At 36.2% G+C, this 13,617-nt stretch overlaps 2 protein-coding genes and 1 long non-coding RNA gene across 4 annotated transcripts in view; 1 reads left to right on the forward strand and 2 right to left on the reverse strand.

Moving 5' to 3' along the window:
• LOC124167693 overlaps positions 1-5,548 on the forward strand; it is a 97,147-nt gene extending 91,599 nt beyond the window's left edge. For both annotated transcript variants that reach the window (XM_046545681.1, XM_046545682.1), the window contains one exon: positions 532-5,548. In XM_046545681.1, coding sequence (XP_046401637.1) covers positions 532-714 — 183 coding nt within the window. In that variant the 3' untranslated portion in view covers positions 715-5,548. The remainder of the gene's footprint in view (positions 1-531) is intronic.
• Positions 5,549-6,846: 1,298 nt separating this feature from the next.
• On the reverse strand, positions 6,847-7,287 carry LOC124167608 (uncharacterized protein C14orf119 homolog). The gene has a single exon (XM_046545588.1). It carries the CDS (start codon positions 7,285-7,287, stop codon positions 6,847-6,849), a length of 441 nt encoding a protein of 146 aa, XP_046401544.1.
• Positions 7,288-11,356: 4,069 nt separating this feature from the next.
• Positions 11,357-12,798, reverse strand: LOC124167696. The gene is made up of 2 exons (XR_006866745.1): positions 12,514-12,798; positions 11,357-12,437 (listed from the first exon to the last, which is right to left on the reverse strand). It is a non-coding gene; the product is annotated as an uncharacterized LOC124167696 (long non-coding RNA).
• Positions 12,799-13,617: the final 819 nt, after the last annotated feature.

A 13,617-nucleotide genomic window follows, 5' to 3' on the forward strand; every position in this document is an offset into this window, starting at 1 on the left:
GTCATGGCAAACATCTCATAGCCTGTGCCCCAATGTTGGATTGGTTAGCACTCGAAGCATGGGTGGAGCCTTGTGGTAGCTAAGGGGCACCTGGCCCCCAACTTAAATAGTAAGTTGTCCGAAAAAAGTCATTTGAAACCTGTTAATTCAAGTACAATGAATACATAAACATCAAGATTTAGATAGATTGATTGTCATATATGATGAAAATTACAAGAAATTTAAGTGAAAGTTTAGATTATTCGTGTTTTCTGATTATTCGTGCCACCTTTCCCCATCTTTAGCAAGGATAATAGGGAGAATGCTGAACCCTAAATTCTGAGGTTACTCTCCAATTGCATCTTTCTTTAAATCCTAGATAATGGTTTAGATTTTTCATTCATGATGGTTTGAATTCTTTGTAGAACTGTGGCAAAGTATCAGTAGTAGTGCAGTTAAAGTGCTCAAATTTATGAAAATATTTAAACATAAATTATAAAATGCAGAAATGCAGGGTTTCATTCTCAAAAATGGCTGTCTTTAAATTTCCAGATGTCTGCATACATTGCGTGTGGGCAGCTGAAAAATGCTTACCTGATTGCAGTGAAATTAAACAGCAACGCAGACGTGGAACGCATTGCTAAGGAGGCGGAGCGGTTGGGTCAGGGTGCCATCCTCAGGATTTGCCTCCGTCGACTGGAAATGGTCAAAGGACCATCATCCAAGGCGGCATGAAACAATGTGTGATAAAGTGTGTTTCGGTATTCTCACGCTCCCCCTCAACTTGGGTGATGGCACTAAGTTTGTCCCATCTCCACTTGGCATTGGTATACTCATGTAGTTCCTAATCTCAAGTCTTTGTTTGTACATAAAAGGTTTTCACTGTTAAAGTGGTGGTATGTATTACGAACAAGTGACTGATGGGCTTGTCCGGGACCCATCATAGGCAACAAGCCATGTGCAGTACCTCTTATCTCACTTTCTTTAATTTTAATAATGTAACATGACTTCTCTGTGGTGAATTCAATAGGTAGTCTGTAACTTTTGCACCCAATGTATTCCTCAAAAGGTTGTCTGCAACTTTTGCTCACAATTTATTCCTGAAAACAGGTATGAAGTTAAAATAATCGAGTTCTGCACTAATATTGGGGTGATTCATGGAGAGCAAAGTGCATGCAAATAATACTCCATTTATGAAGTCATATGTATGTATAAAATGTACATATGCCTTAGTTGCTGTGTAAATACATTTGTGAAATAGTAACCATTTGCAAAGACGTCTTATGTGAAGCACTTCATTGATCACTGATAACCTTGACGAAAGATATTTTTGTAATCATATTTTTCCTAAGATAAGGTTGGCTATCCATCTGTTTTAAACACCATAACAGGAGCACAAGAGAAAGAATGTGGATAGTTTTTAATTGGCTTATTTCACTGGAAAAAACTCCTAAATTTTTTAGTAGAGACAAATGAGATGCAAGAAAAACTAAAATCAAATAATATTTCATCTGTACCTGTCAAGGATAACTTTGCATAAACATTTAAATGGGCAGAGTACGAATTTTTTGGGGTAGTAGATTTATTTGACAGCATCTTCAAGTATTGACATTTATTCTCCCTGCCTTACCACACTTGTTAATGATACAAACCTGATGTGCTTCGCATTTGTCACAGACTTGCATGGTCCCATCATGGTCAATTCCAAATTTTTTATTCCATCAAACATAACAATTTTGCAAGGAACAGTCTAGTAGAAGGTGCCAATGAGTAACATATGAAAGAGTAAATTGTTCGAAGTTGCATATCACCTGCACAAACAGCTGACGGATGGGCTTTCATTGGGCCCTTTGGTATAATCAAACCATCTGTAGCACGTCTTATCTCTACCGATTCATTTTTATTGTGAAAATGACTTCTCCTTGGTGAAGTGTACCATCAGTGATGAAGAAAATTGCATACATATTTCATGGAAAACTCATTAGGGGTGTCTGATTGTGAACTTTTGTTTGGTGTCATGTAAATGTTTGTCTCCTAATTATCAGTCTAAATTCTGATAGTTAGTAATTGATTTACGTGTTGCATATTTACTTTTATTTTTTTAAAAACAACATATGCATTCATCAAAATACTACAATGGGAATTTTGTCGAATACTTACAGAAAGTCACCGATTTCACAGGAAGCTATCAATCAAGTAAGAGGATGAGTACACTTAAGTCTCATTTATTGTCAAAGTACCTTATTTGCATTTTGTGTGATACAGATATTTTATGATAGAGGATGTTATTATCAGAGTAACAATGATTTAGAGGCAGAAGTGGCAACTTTATCTCTATGTATATTAGGCAAAAGTGGATTTTACCATAAATACTTCAAATGACTAATCCTCTGATTATAACTAGCTTTACCCTTGCACCAATTACTAATGTAAATTGTGCATTAATAATCCCTCTCAAAGCTTATTTCCACTATATCACATTTTGTTAGCCTTTTATTACCAGCTACTGGTAACGGGGTAAAATAACATCTCCATATTTGCTGTTAAGTCTTCTCCTAACTACTTTTTCAGCCCTCAGGGAAAATCAAAGTCCAGTTTTTCAGTTGACACTTCAGGTCCAAGTTTGTATCACATTAGTCAATTGCTAACATCTCAACTTCTGTTATCCCAGTAATTGCTATTCTGTTTTTATTTTGTGAGGTGGAATTATTGATGATATTTACCCCTTTTCATATCTCAAATAAGTACATATGACGTTAGTATTGATTTAGGAAACTCGATGGAAGTTTTTAATTTTTAGAGGTCCAGACCATTATTTTCTTACAGCAAAACAAAAATACACACCATGTTTTGCTATTTTTTGCCCATTCGACCGTTTACACTTATCAATTAAAAAATAATCAGCCTCCATCTCAAAATGCTGGACATCCCTCTTTTCTATCTTACAACTTGATTAGGCCATCAATAGCCATTTCAAAACAAATATTTTATTTGACAATGAGTTCCAGTAAAAGTGTTCTTACTTTTTATTGTGGTAACTGATTTTAGTGCAGTTAAATAGTTGGAAAACTGAAATGCTCACATACGATGTGGGGAAATCTGTGCATGTAAACATACATTGAATATTCAGTGAAGGCAGCAAGATATGCACTCTATTAGACTCGTAAAAAAAATGACAAGAGTTAATCTCTTGTCAGAAATATGTTCTCAGGAAGCATTTTAAGCTGAAAAAATTATCCTTGCAACGTTACAAGTTGGTTAAGACAGGTATAAAACATTTACTACCCATCAAAATATTTAAAGTTTTCAGCATTCTCTCTTAATTTTTCTAATGAAGGCCTCTGCAGCTTGAATAAGTTGGAGATTGTCTTTTTGATTTTCCACTCAATAAACCCATGTTGCTGGGTAGTTTATTTCTTGTTTCTTCCCCTGGTCAGCAAAGTCCTTTTTTTGACCCAAAGATATGAGCAGCACCACGACCATAAAAAGACTTCCTCATATCAAAAAGGAACTATGGACTTGAAAACTCAATATGAGAATCTGTGACTACACTCCCCATTCTGCTTAGTGTCCCTGAAGGTGCAAGGGATTCTCATGAGGTGTACTAACTCCGCTGATTTTGATCAAACGAAGAATAATTGTGGTGTTTGTTATTGAGTGAAAAACTTTAAAAGGTAATACATATCTGCTCTCATTAGGCATAGGTATTTCATATTTGAGTTTTCATTACTAAACACATCCATCCACTCAAGTTTGATCCCAATCAGTAGAAAACACCTTGTAAGTGTCCATTATAAGTGTGGCCTCATACTTGTGGTGAAAATATTTTCTATTCCTCAGTCAGTTCACTTTAAGGTGAGAACATACTTAGAAAGAATAAATTGTGAACCATAACCACATAATTGCAGTAAAATCTTAAATGCAACTTTCTTGTTTATGATCTTGTAAATTATTTGTGGCCATTATGCATTGGATATTGTGAACCTGATAAATGGACTGTGATATGGGCATGTTGTTTTGAATGCGAGGCCATCAGTACCAGTCATGAATTGCTAGTTGGCCAGCTGGACCCTCCTTTCATCGCAACATTGCCAAGTCTGATATCTCAATGAACTTTATATATACTCACTTTTATATTAAAGTATATTTACATCTATACTGTAATGTGTCTTCCTGTAATTCATCAGTGAATTGTTGGAATATTTTATTTACAAATATTTATACAATCTGTATATTATGTATTGTTGATATGAAATGTTCAGTTTAAATTCAAAATAAGATTTATTTATTGCTCTACACAGACCAACAATCATTATACTCCAATTAAAATTACCATAAACTAATTATAAAAAATTAACTACTATTAATTACAATGTGTGAAGGACGTTCTATGAATACAAAGCCCATTACCACAATAATTGAGATTTTGGGTCAGCCAATACAGCTTTGCCAATGTCATTGAGTATTCATCAACTTATTGTACCGAGGGAATTTCAATAATCCCCCTACAATGAAAAAGATCAACATTATGGCTCAATATAATACATAATTCATATCAATTTTATATCATAAAAATTTGTACATAAAGTCATTTTTTAAATTTAAGCTCTATAATATCTGAGAGTATATTAACGAAATATAATTACAATACACATCTCCAGTCTTTATTCGAATAGGAAAGGAACTTGGAATGTCAACTAAGTCAATCTTCAAAATGACATTTTGTTGAGCTATGAGGAAATCACTCCCTGCATCTAAACATACAGGTCAAGAATATAAACACTGGATTTCTTTCAGAAGAGAGCAGTGGAAGTAAGAAGCCAATTCCCTCAGACGTTATATACGTAGATGCATCCAACATTTTCCTAACCTGTTTGTGCTTTGTGCCATTGCAAGCTTAATTTTGTAGGTAGGAAAAAACCCTCATCAGACACACGAGTAAATAATTATGGTGTTCGTGGAGTTGGTCATAATCTTCTAAAGTCACATGAATTAGTTTATTTTGTGTGCTCTTTTAAGGAGTTTCATTTAAATGTTTTTTTAATCATATCACACATAACTAAATACTAATTAGAAAGTTTTACCTTAGAGAGCTTTATGATAACATGGTGGCCTAGTGGGTAGAGTGCTTGGCTGCTAATCCTATAGTCCCAGGTTCAAATCCTGGGTGACACCTTCAAGCACCCTATCGATATCCTTGAAATGCAAGGTTGCCCAAGGAAAAGAACAGTTCCCACTACCCAGAATGAGCGACTTTCACCCAGATATGGCTTAGTCCAAGGTGAGCTCTAACCTCACCTATCCAAACAAATCCTTAGGTAGAGAAATAGAGGGTGAAAATGCTAGAGATATAGTTATAACATTATGGCCATTATCATTTACATATTATGGCTTTTACATACACTTTCATGACTGAGGTGAATTAAGAACTGGCAGCCAAGCAACACTTTCACAGGCGTCCACCATATTCACTGAGCTACCACTGACACTATCAGTGTCGATGGATATTAAACTTCAGTGTGTTCGTATAGTGCTAAGGTGGTTTTAGTTTATGGTTGATTTGGAGTACGGTTTTAATAAAAAAGATACTACTTTGTAAGTCATTACTCACTGAATGTAATTAATAATCTTTTGAGCATGCACTCCAAGCATGGAGAGAGCCATAGCGAAGAAGTGTCCATTCATCCCTACTGGATGATGAGTATGATGCACACATGACAACAAAGAAAACATAACGTTTATCATTTTCAAATACTCTTTCCTGGATAAATACAAGCTACGACAGGTGGTACCTCAGACATTTTCATTCTACAGACCATGAATTTCATAACTTACATGTGTCTTGAAAAGTTTTCCTGAAATTAATTTTCATCTGAAAGTCCTGTTAAATCTACCAATAGATAAGACGCCATCCACTGAGTATTCAGAGTTCCAAATTGGCAGCACAGCGCTAACTACGTCATATTCTTGTGTCATTTCATTGGGAATGTTTTAGCATGAAGTGGCGTAAAAATCCAGTGTCCATACTCAAGACAAGTACATATTTTGATCTACTAATAGCAGAATATAAACAGCTGCCAAAGACTTGATGGTATAAATAAATCTATAAATAAGTTGAAATATTACTAAGAAAAACAAAAATTAATAATTGAAATATTCCTTTTTAAAAGACAACAACAAGATCAAACTTTCCCAGGAATGCATATTAGATTAGGGAATGTCTCAAGAAAAGCAGGCTCAGGGGAGTCAAGTGCAAGAATAAACAATACATTGCAAAGAAATGACAGATTAGAAGCAAGCAAAGTTTTTTCCACGAGGTGCATAGATTCAAGGGCCAACAACAACTATATAATGTTAATCATGGCACAGGTTTTCCAACAAACATTTAAGCAGCAAAGATATGACACCCACTAGCTTCAAATAGCCGAGGAATAGCTGCTTGACATTTCTGATATATATTCTTATTTAATACGATTGTGAAATCACAGTGAAACTAGCTGTAATAACTTGAATCACAACGAACACAGCATTCGTTTCACTCTTATGCCTTAAGGCCATAAGAGTGTGATATTGGAATGATTAACAAGTTTTCAATACTGATTTTCTACATTTGTTTACAAAAATATTTTGACTAGCAAGTAATATGGAGATAAAAATCTGAATATTTTTCTCGGAATACAATATGTCATAAACATATACTCGAATAAAAGAGCACTCAGAACTTGAAAGCTCGTGAATGATTTCTTCCCAATGACGTTATGATCTACTATAGAGACCACACGATGACTCATTTTTTTACTGTTTGTTGTTTCCCTTATATGCACAATAAGCTGCACGAAATATAAATCGACATCAACGTAAGAGAATTCACACGACCTCTCCCAGATATTCTTCAGTTTCCACCTCCTCGGCTGTAGTTGCCACAGGTACATCCTCCTTTTCTTCTTCGCTGTCCTTCTTACCTTGCCCAGCGACGATAATGTGGAATCCTGCCTCATAATTCTCCACAAATTGGGGATCCACCTCTTTCAAACCGCTGAGGAACTGATCCTTGTCGGCTTGACTCCAACCCGTTACCCACTCTCCAAACAGCTTCACTCGGCATTGGAATAAACTAGGAGGTCGATCACTCTGATGGCAGTTGAGTCCTTCCACTCCAGCCACCACCCCATTGACACTTCCCGGAGGAGAAAATTTCTGCGCTAAGATTGGCAGGAAGTCGCCCCGTTGCATCTCACTCCATTCTTTGAACCACAACAGCATAAAGCGAATTTGAGCCGGGACAGGATACCTGTCGTTGGACCCCATATCTAGTTTTATTATTCGCGACTGTGTCTCAGAACTTCAAAATGTGTTACTGTTCCAGACTTATTGAGCATTCATTGGCGTTATATGTCCCTACCGCGTAGTGACGTTCCTAAATAAAAATAAAATAAATTAAACTTAGAATCAATGAGAACGAGCGAATAGTGAAATTTAAGTGTGAAATAATTGAGGATAAATCAGTAAAAAATTAAATATGATGAAACAAGGATATGTATAACGTACTTCATCCGAAACAAACATCAACAAATCGTTACGAAGTGCACTGTCCACGTTAACGATCTAATTATGGTATGCTAAATTCTCAATAATTCTATCAAATAGAAATCATGTAATAAGTACCTGTCACTAAGAAATGGAGACTCTTAGATCACAAGAAATAATCAATTACTCGTTGTGGGAATGCTTAATGATGTTTAGGCCGGCAGCATTGGCTTCTCGAACCGTCACAAAACCATAAACGACGCCAGAGTAACCACACAAAAATATTAGAGGAGATGTAAATTTTTTCATGATTTGAGGTAGCTATTTCTGATGATAGTGGCAAAGGTAAAGCAAGTTATCCGCTCCATTAACGACTTCTTTTTTAATAAGTGTTTTATTTTATCAGTAAATGAGTATTTCAACGTGTTCTTGAGTTCTGCCAAAAGTTTACACAGTGGCAGCGCCGAATCTCGGCCCTCTACCTTGAACTCTATGAACTAAAGGCGGGAACATTGAATTACAATATTGCAGCGATGTGGTACTCTAGGCTTTTACTTAGGCATGTCGGTAATGGTCAGGGGCGCAGCTAGGAAGTAAGGTTAGGCGCAACTAAAAATGGGTGGTTGGGGTCCGCTAGGGTAAGTAGGAGGTGCGAGGGCCCTCCCCCAGAATTTTTTTAAGATAAATGGTTCAAAATGGAGAGTTTTACGGCTTTCCGAGGGATATTTTATTAATCCTTACACTATTCTATGAATAATATCTATCCAATTACGTAAAATAGATTGAACTTAAAAATTTCTCTGAGCTGTGGGGGGGCTTATTCCCCAAACATCTCCCTCGCTGTGCCACTGGTAATGATGTAAGTAATATTTTAGTAAAATATCGGTTAGAAATAGAATTTTAAATGAGTATATCATACTTAACCTCATCTAATACTCTTTCTCTACGATTTCATATCTTTAACCCCTTTACTGATGCCTGAAAATATGTCAAGGCAGTAGTCTTTAATACAATCACAGAGGAAAGCAGAGATTGCATTTCCAAAGCACTGAAATTTTACTTAAATGAAGCTAATTCGCTTGAGAAATACCTAATTATTTGTCCGGCTGTGTTTTAGATAAATTTAACTGAGATACTAGGACTAGGTCAAGTTTTAAAAGCATTGAAAGTGGATTTTTGGTTGAGATTCCTCTTGAAAACGTAATGAAAGTGTCTTTAAAGGTTTTATACAAAATTAGGAAAGCTCATTATATAAGGCTTCCATCGAAAACCTCTAGAATTGCTGCCAGAAATTTTTTTCAGAGATTTCAGAGACCCTTTTTGAAAACCTCTTTACAGCAAAACTTAATGGTTTGAGGCGTGACTTGGTGAAATTTCTTCATTTTAAATAAAAAACTTCGTAAATTTCACATGCGACTTTACAAATGACCAGTTTCATCATTGTACTGCATCAACACTATTAACAGCATTCAAAAATTAATTAATACCTTTTGATACGGCACAACTGAAAACCTCCACGAAATCTGTACCAGATACTCTAGGCCTTCTTTCAATTCCCATACTCATTGGACTGTCACCAATCGCAAGAAATCCTGTGGAAAACCACTGTATACTACAGACTCAAATGTTTCTCAGAGAATTTTTTGGAAATGGAAATTTCTCATGGCTCCAGAAACTTATTCAAATTCTTAGAGTATCCTCTAGTGTCACAATTTGTTCGCCGAAGTGGTTTTCATTGAGGTTCACAAAATCTTTTTCATCTCAAAAAAGAAAATTTCAGCCACCAATAAAAATCTATTCAGCTTTGTTTGGGATAAAGTTAGAAATTCATTGATTAGGGAAAATGATAGATATATTAAAGAGGATAGATAGGTAATAGAAAGACGAGAGTATTGAGTTCTATAATACACATGTTGGAGAAAAGGTGGAAGAATGTGATATGTACTATGAAGGAAAATCTCAAATAGGGGAGCCAGTTTCATTAACCTCTTTTGAGAGAAAAGGTTTTTTACACATCTCACTGTAAAATATTGAAAAATGCAGTTACAGCACTTATACAAACAGCACAATATAAAGCTGCAGGGTATAAGCCATAGATTCCATGTCCATTATTATTAAGGAGTCTGAGATCAGATTTATAATTTCTATCCACAAAAGTCATGAAAAAGTTCACAGGATGGGTGCAGTCAGGGTTGTATATATGCAAGGGGACCACCAAAATTAGGAAAAATAAGTATATACCTTACTCTAAATTTGTTAAGTGAATTACACAAAAGGACATGGTCCCAGGGGCAGATCCAGGATTTCTTTCTTGGAGGGGCACAAGCAAGGCCGTATCCAAGATTTTGTTCTGGGGGGGTGAGGGGGGGCACAAGGATACCTCGTAATACAAAACAAACCAGGGATGCCGACTTACAAAAAATATTGGGAGGCCCCAATTCAGGCCCTTGCTCCGGGAAATTTTATAAGTAGTGAGTTTTAAGTTTTTTAAGCAATTTAGAAGAGTCATATGATCAACATTAGAACCCTGTTAACTCGAATCTCAATATCTGAACACTTCGGGGAAAATCGACAAGCCTGATACATTTTCTCTTCACACCCATAATGAATTTTTGACGGGGCTTGGGCCCCGTGCCCCCCCCTTAGATCCGCCTATGCATGGTCCCTGTATTAGTGCTAGTCCATCGCGGTTAATATAATTAATAGTTTGTACAGAAACCTACCCCTCATCCTTGAAATAAAATACAGGGTGGGATAAGAAACAGAATTACTTCCGACTGTGACTGCAACTACGTAAAATCAAATGAGAGGCCATATTAAGTGGTATGGTTCACTGTACAGTTTTGCAGTCCTTATGTCCGCCACTTCTAAAGCCATCCCATGTACGTATTTGGTGGGCACATATATATAGAGGTCTCCTATTGTGTCCACAAAAAGACGTGTGAAATTAATAAGATGAGCAAAGAGGGGTTGCAAGGAAAACAAGAGGAAGAAAGAAGGCTAATTTAAGAGAGGAAAATTGAATTCATGACACACGTGCTGCAGCAGAAAAAAATTGGAATGAAGGGTGTTTACTGGTATGAAAAGGAAGAGGAATGACAAGAAAGAAGTTTGTTGATGACATAGGATGTAAAATTAGCAAGATATTAAAACAATTGCAATTGAGGAAGGACCAATTGTGACAACAAGGCTTAGCCTATGGTAGATGAGTAATCTGAAGAAAAACCAGAGACAAAAAAGAACAGAAAATGCATAGTGGAGGTGCATTTACAAGGTTGAGTGCTACCACAAAAGCAATAGAATTTTTCCTAACTATTATGGAGGAAAATTTCAAATTTTCAAAATTTCAATCTGAGTGCTTTCAGAATGTCGCAGCTAAGTGTGAGTGGTCAGTCATTTCCCTGGGTATTTTTTTTGGCCGCAACTTGATTGTGTACTCATGTACCTGATAAGTGGGAGTTCCAATGTTAGTTCTTTGTAACCAAGGGTGTGTTGCTAGATTATTCAAAACCCCTCCGTTTCCCTCTTTTCAACTTTTCCAATCAGGGTTGCTGATAAAATGTTACATTGCTGTCTACTCCCGTGTTGAGTGAGAGCTCCAACCACTATTTCCCTCTGAATATAATCAATAACGCAGACAGATGTATTCAATACTTTCAACTTTTAAAGTATACTCAATCGAAACTAAACTTCTCTCCAGGTAATTGTTTGCTGTCAACCCCCCTTCAACTTCCCCAGACAGATGTTTTACTGCACTTCAATTCCCTTCATCAGCACTAAATTCTTTCATGAGCCATTCATCTTTCCTCGTCACCTAAAATGGGTTAAATAGAAGAATAAAGGAAAACTATCACGGAATGAAATGCATTTAATCTAATCATAACAAGTATTATAAGGTACACAAAAACTGCAAAACCAAAAAGGCTCAGTGGAGACACTGGGGAAAAGGTTTCATTATTAGTCGTCCTACACCTACGTATATTGGAGCATTGTGTTTACTTGATGTGCATATGGATAGGAAGTTTTAAAAAATTCTGAATGCGATTACTGGCCTGACATTAAATTTTTATTATTTTTAAAGTCATTTGATGGGGTGATTCAAAAAGCGCACAAGTTCTTCTTAAAACATAACATTATTTTCTCCACTGATCATTGATATTATTCATGAAAAAATATTGACCAAAGAAAATCGCAAATGCAAAAATTTCAAAAAGATTGTAAAACCGTGAGGAGAGTGGGCCTCTGTAGCAATGATCTTGCTAATTACCCACATGATTCGACAAAATAGTTACTCAACCTTCACTCACTGCATACAAAAACGGACCCGAGAATTCCAGATTTACTGGATGACGAAGCAGGATGAACTATAATAGGGACTTAGATATATTTTGTACTGGAACCCAAAACATAAATTCAGGCAAAATAAATACTCTATGGGAATACACTTTCCGATAAACAAAAGCAAATGCAAATGTAAAAAAAATGACCAGATATATACCACTTGATCTCACAAGCTTCAAATAACAGAACTCATTCAGAAATGACCACACGCTAATCATGGAATAGGTCATGGACAATTAACCGGACTAATCTCCACAATAAATAGTGTATATTGGGGTATTCCCATGATAAAATATTCCTTAATTCTTTCGAGAATCAAATCATTGATCAAAATACTTTAACAGCAAATACCCTTGAAAAACAATACGTTCAGAGTATACGACCCAATCGACATCTTCACTAAGATTCCACACAAACACAATTAACACAAAATACAGTGAAATTAGGGCGAGCTCGTTCTCAAGACACACAGAGAGTAAATTGTGAAATAGCACAGTTTACGCATTATCAACTTGTCTTCAATTTCTTCACGCACGGTAGCTCTTTTTCATCATCGCTGTCATCATCTTCGTCATCGTCTTCTGCGCCGTCTGAATACAAGAGAAAAATATTAAGAGGAGATATAAATAGCAATTATCGAAAATTAATACCTCAAGAATATCATACCATTCCGTCCAGAGGTTAATGAATCGTTTTCAGTGTTTTCCACCAGCCGTGTAAGCTGATCGTTTACCTCCGCTTGTACTTTCTTAAGGCCAGCTATCAGACAAGTTAAATTTTTTTCCGTGAGCTCACATGTTGTTTCCGATAGTGTGCTTCCTGATTTATCCACTATCTTCAAAGTTATGTGACTTTCTTCCATTTCAATTGCAACACAAACACTCCAAACAACAACACACAACGAAGCTGACGGATAAACAGAAAATGCATATGGTAGAGGCGGTTGTGTGCGAAAAAAATTTCGCCACAGAATACCTCATTACGTGACGTCACAGAAGACAAAATTTCAGATTCTGGAGTGGAATCTATAATTAATTAATTTTTTAATGCATTTATTGAATAAATTATGTAACTATTGCGGATTTTGATTATTTAACGCCAAATTAGGAGTTCTAGAGCGTTTCATCACTAAAAATTGTCCGGATAATTCAAGAGATGAAATTGAAAATGCTTACAGCCTCTTCATTTATTTCCCTCTAATCGCCTCTGAATAATTAAATATGCAAATTTTCTATCGTAAGAATAAAATTAAGATAGCATCTTCTCTGATAAAGTTTGTAATAGATTCAAAAAAATAAAATGCCAAACTATAAGGTGATCTGTTACTAGTGACGTCATACGTCAGCATGCAAGATATTCGATGCGGGAAAGCATCAGCCGTCTCTATGCATTCCAATGAAATGACAATTGAGCAACGTATCCCGCTGATGCACTTGCTTCCCCCCCCCACGATAAATCCTCAAAATCGCTCCGAGGTCCGAAGTGGATGTTGATGGCTGACATATAATTAGCCATATTATACCCTCTTCTCGACATCATTGATCTCCTTTACCGCAGTTACATCGATAAAGTAGTCTTATTCATTTTTTATGTACCGGGAGAGGTATTTGGAGTGATCGAATGAAGAGGTATTTTGTTTTCAACACAGGGAAGGGGAATTTAAGGGTACTTAAGCAGTGAGTGAAAGCTAGGCCATATTTTCACCAGCGCAGCCTGTGCCGCCAAGGGGTGGATTAAGGGGATTTTCTTCAGGACCTCAATTTTTCCCAC

The sequence above is a fragment of the Ischnura elegans genome, chromosome 11 (genome assembly GCF_921293095.1).
Source record: "Ischnura elegans chromosome 11, ioIscEleg1.1, whole genome shotgun sequence".
Taxonomy (NCBI): Eukaryota; Metazoa; Arthropoda; class Insecta; order Odonata; family Coenagrionidae; genus Ischnura; species Ischnura elegans.

Coding starts and splice junctions, on each gene's coding strand:
- LOC124167608 (XM_046545588.1), bottom strand. CDS start 7,287: ATGGGGTCCAACGACAGGTATCCTGTCCCGGCTCAAATTCGCTTTATG.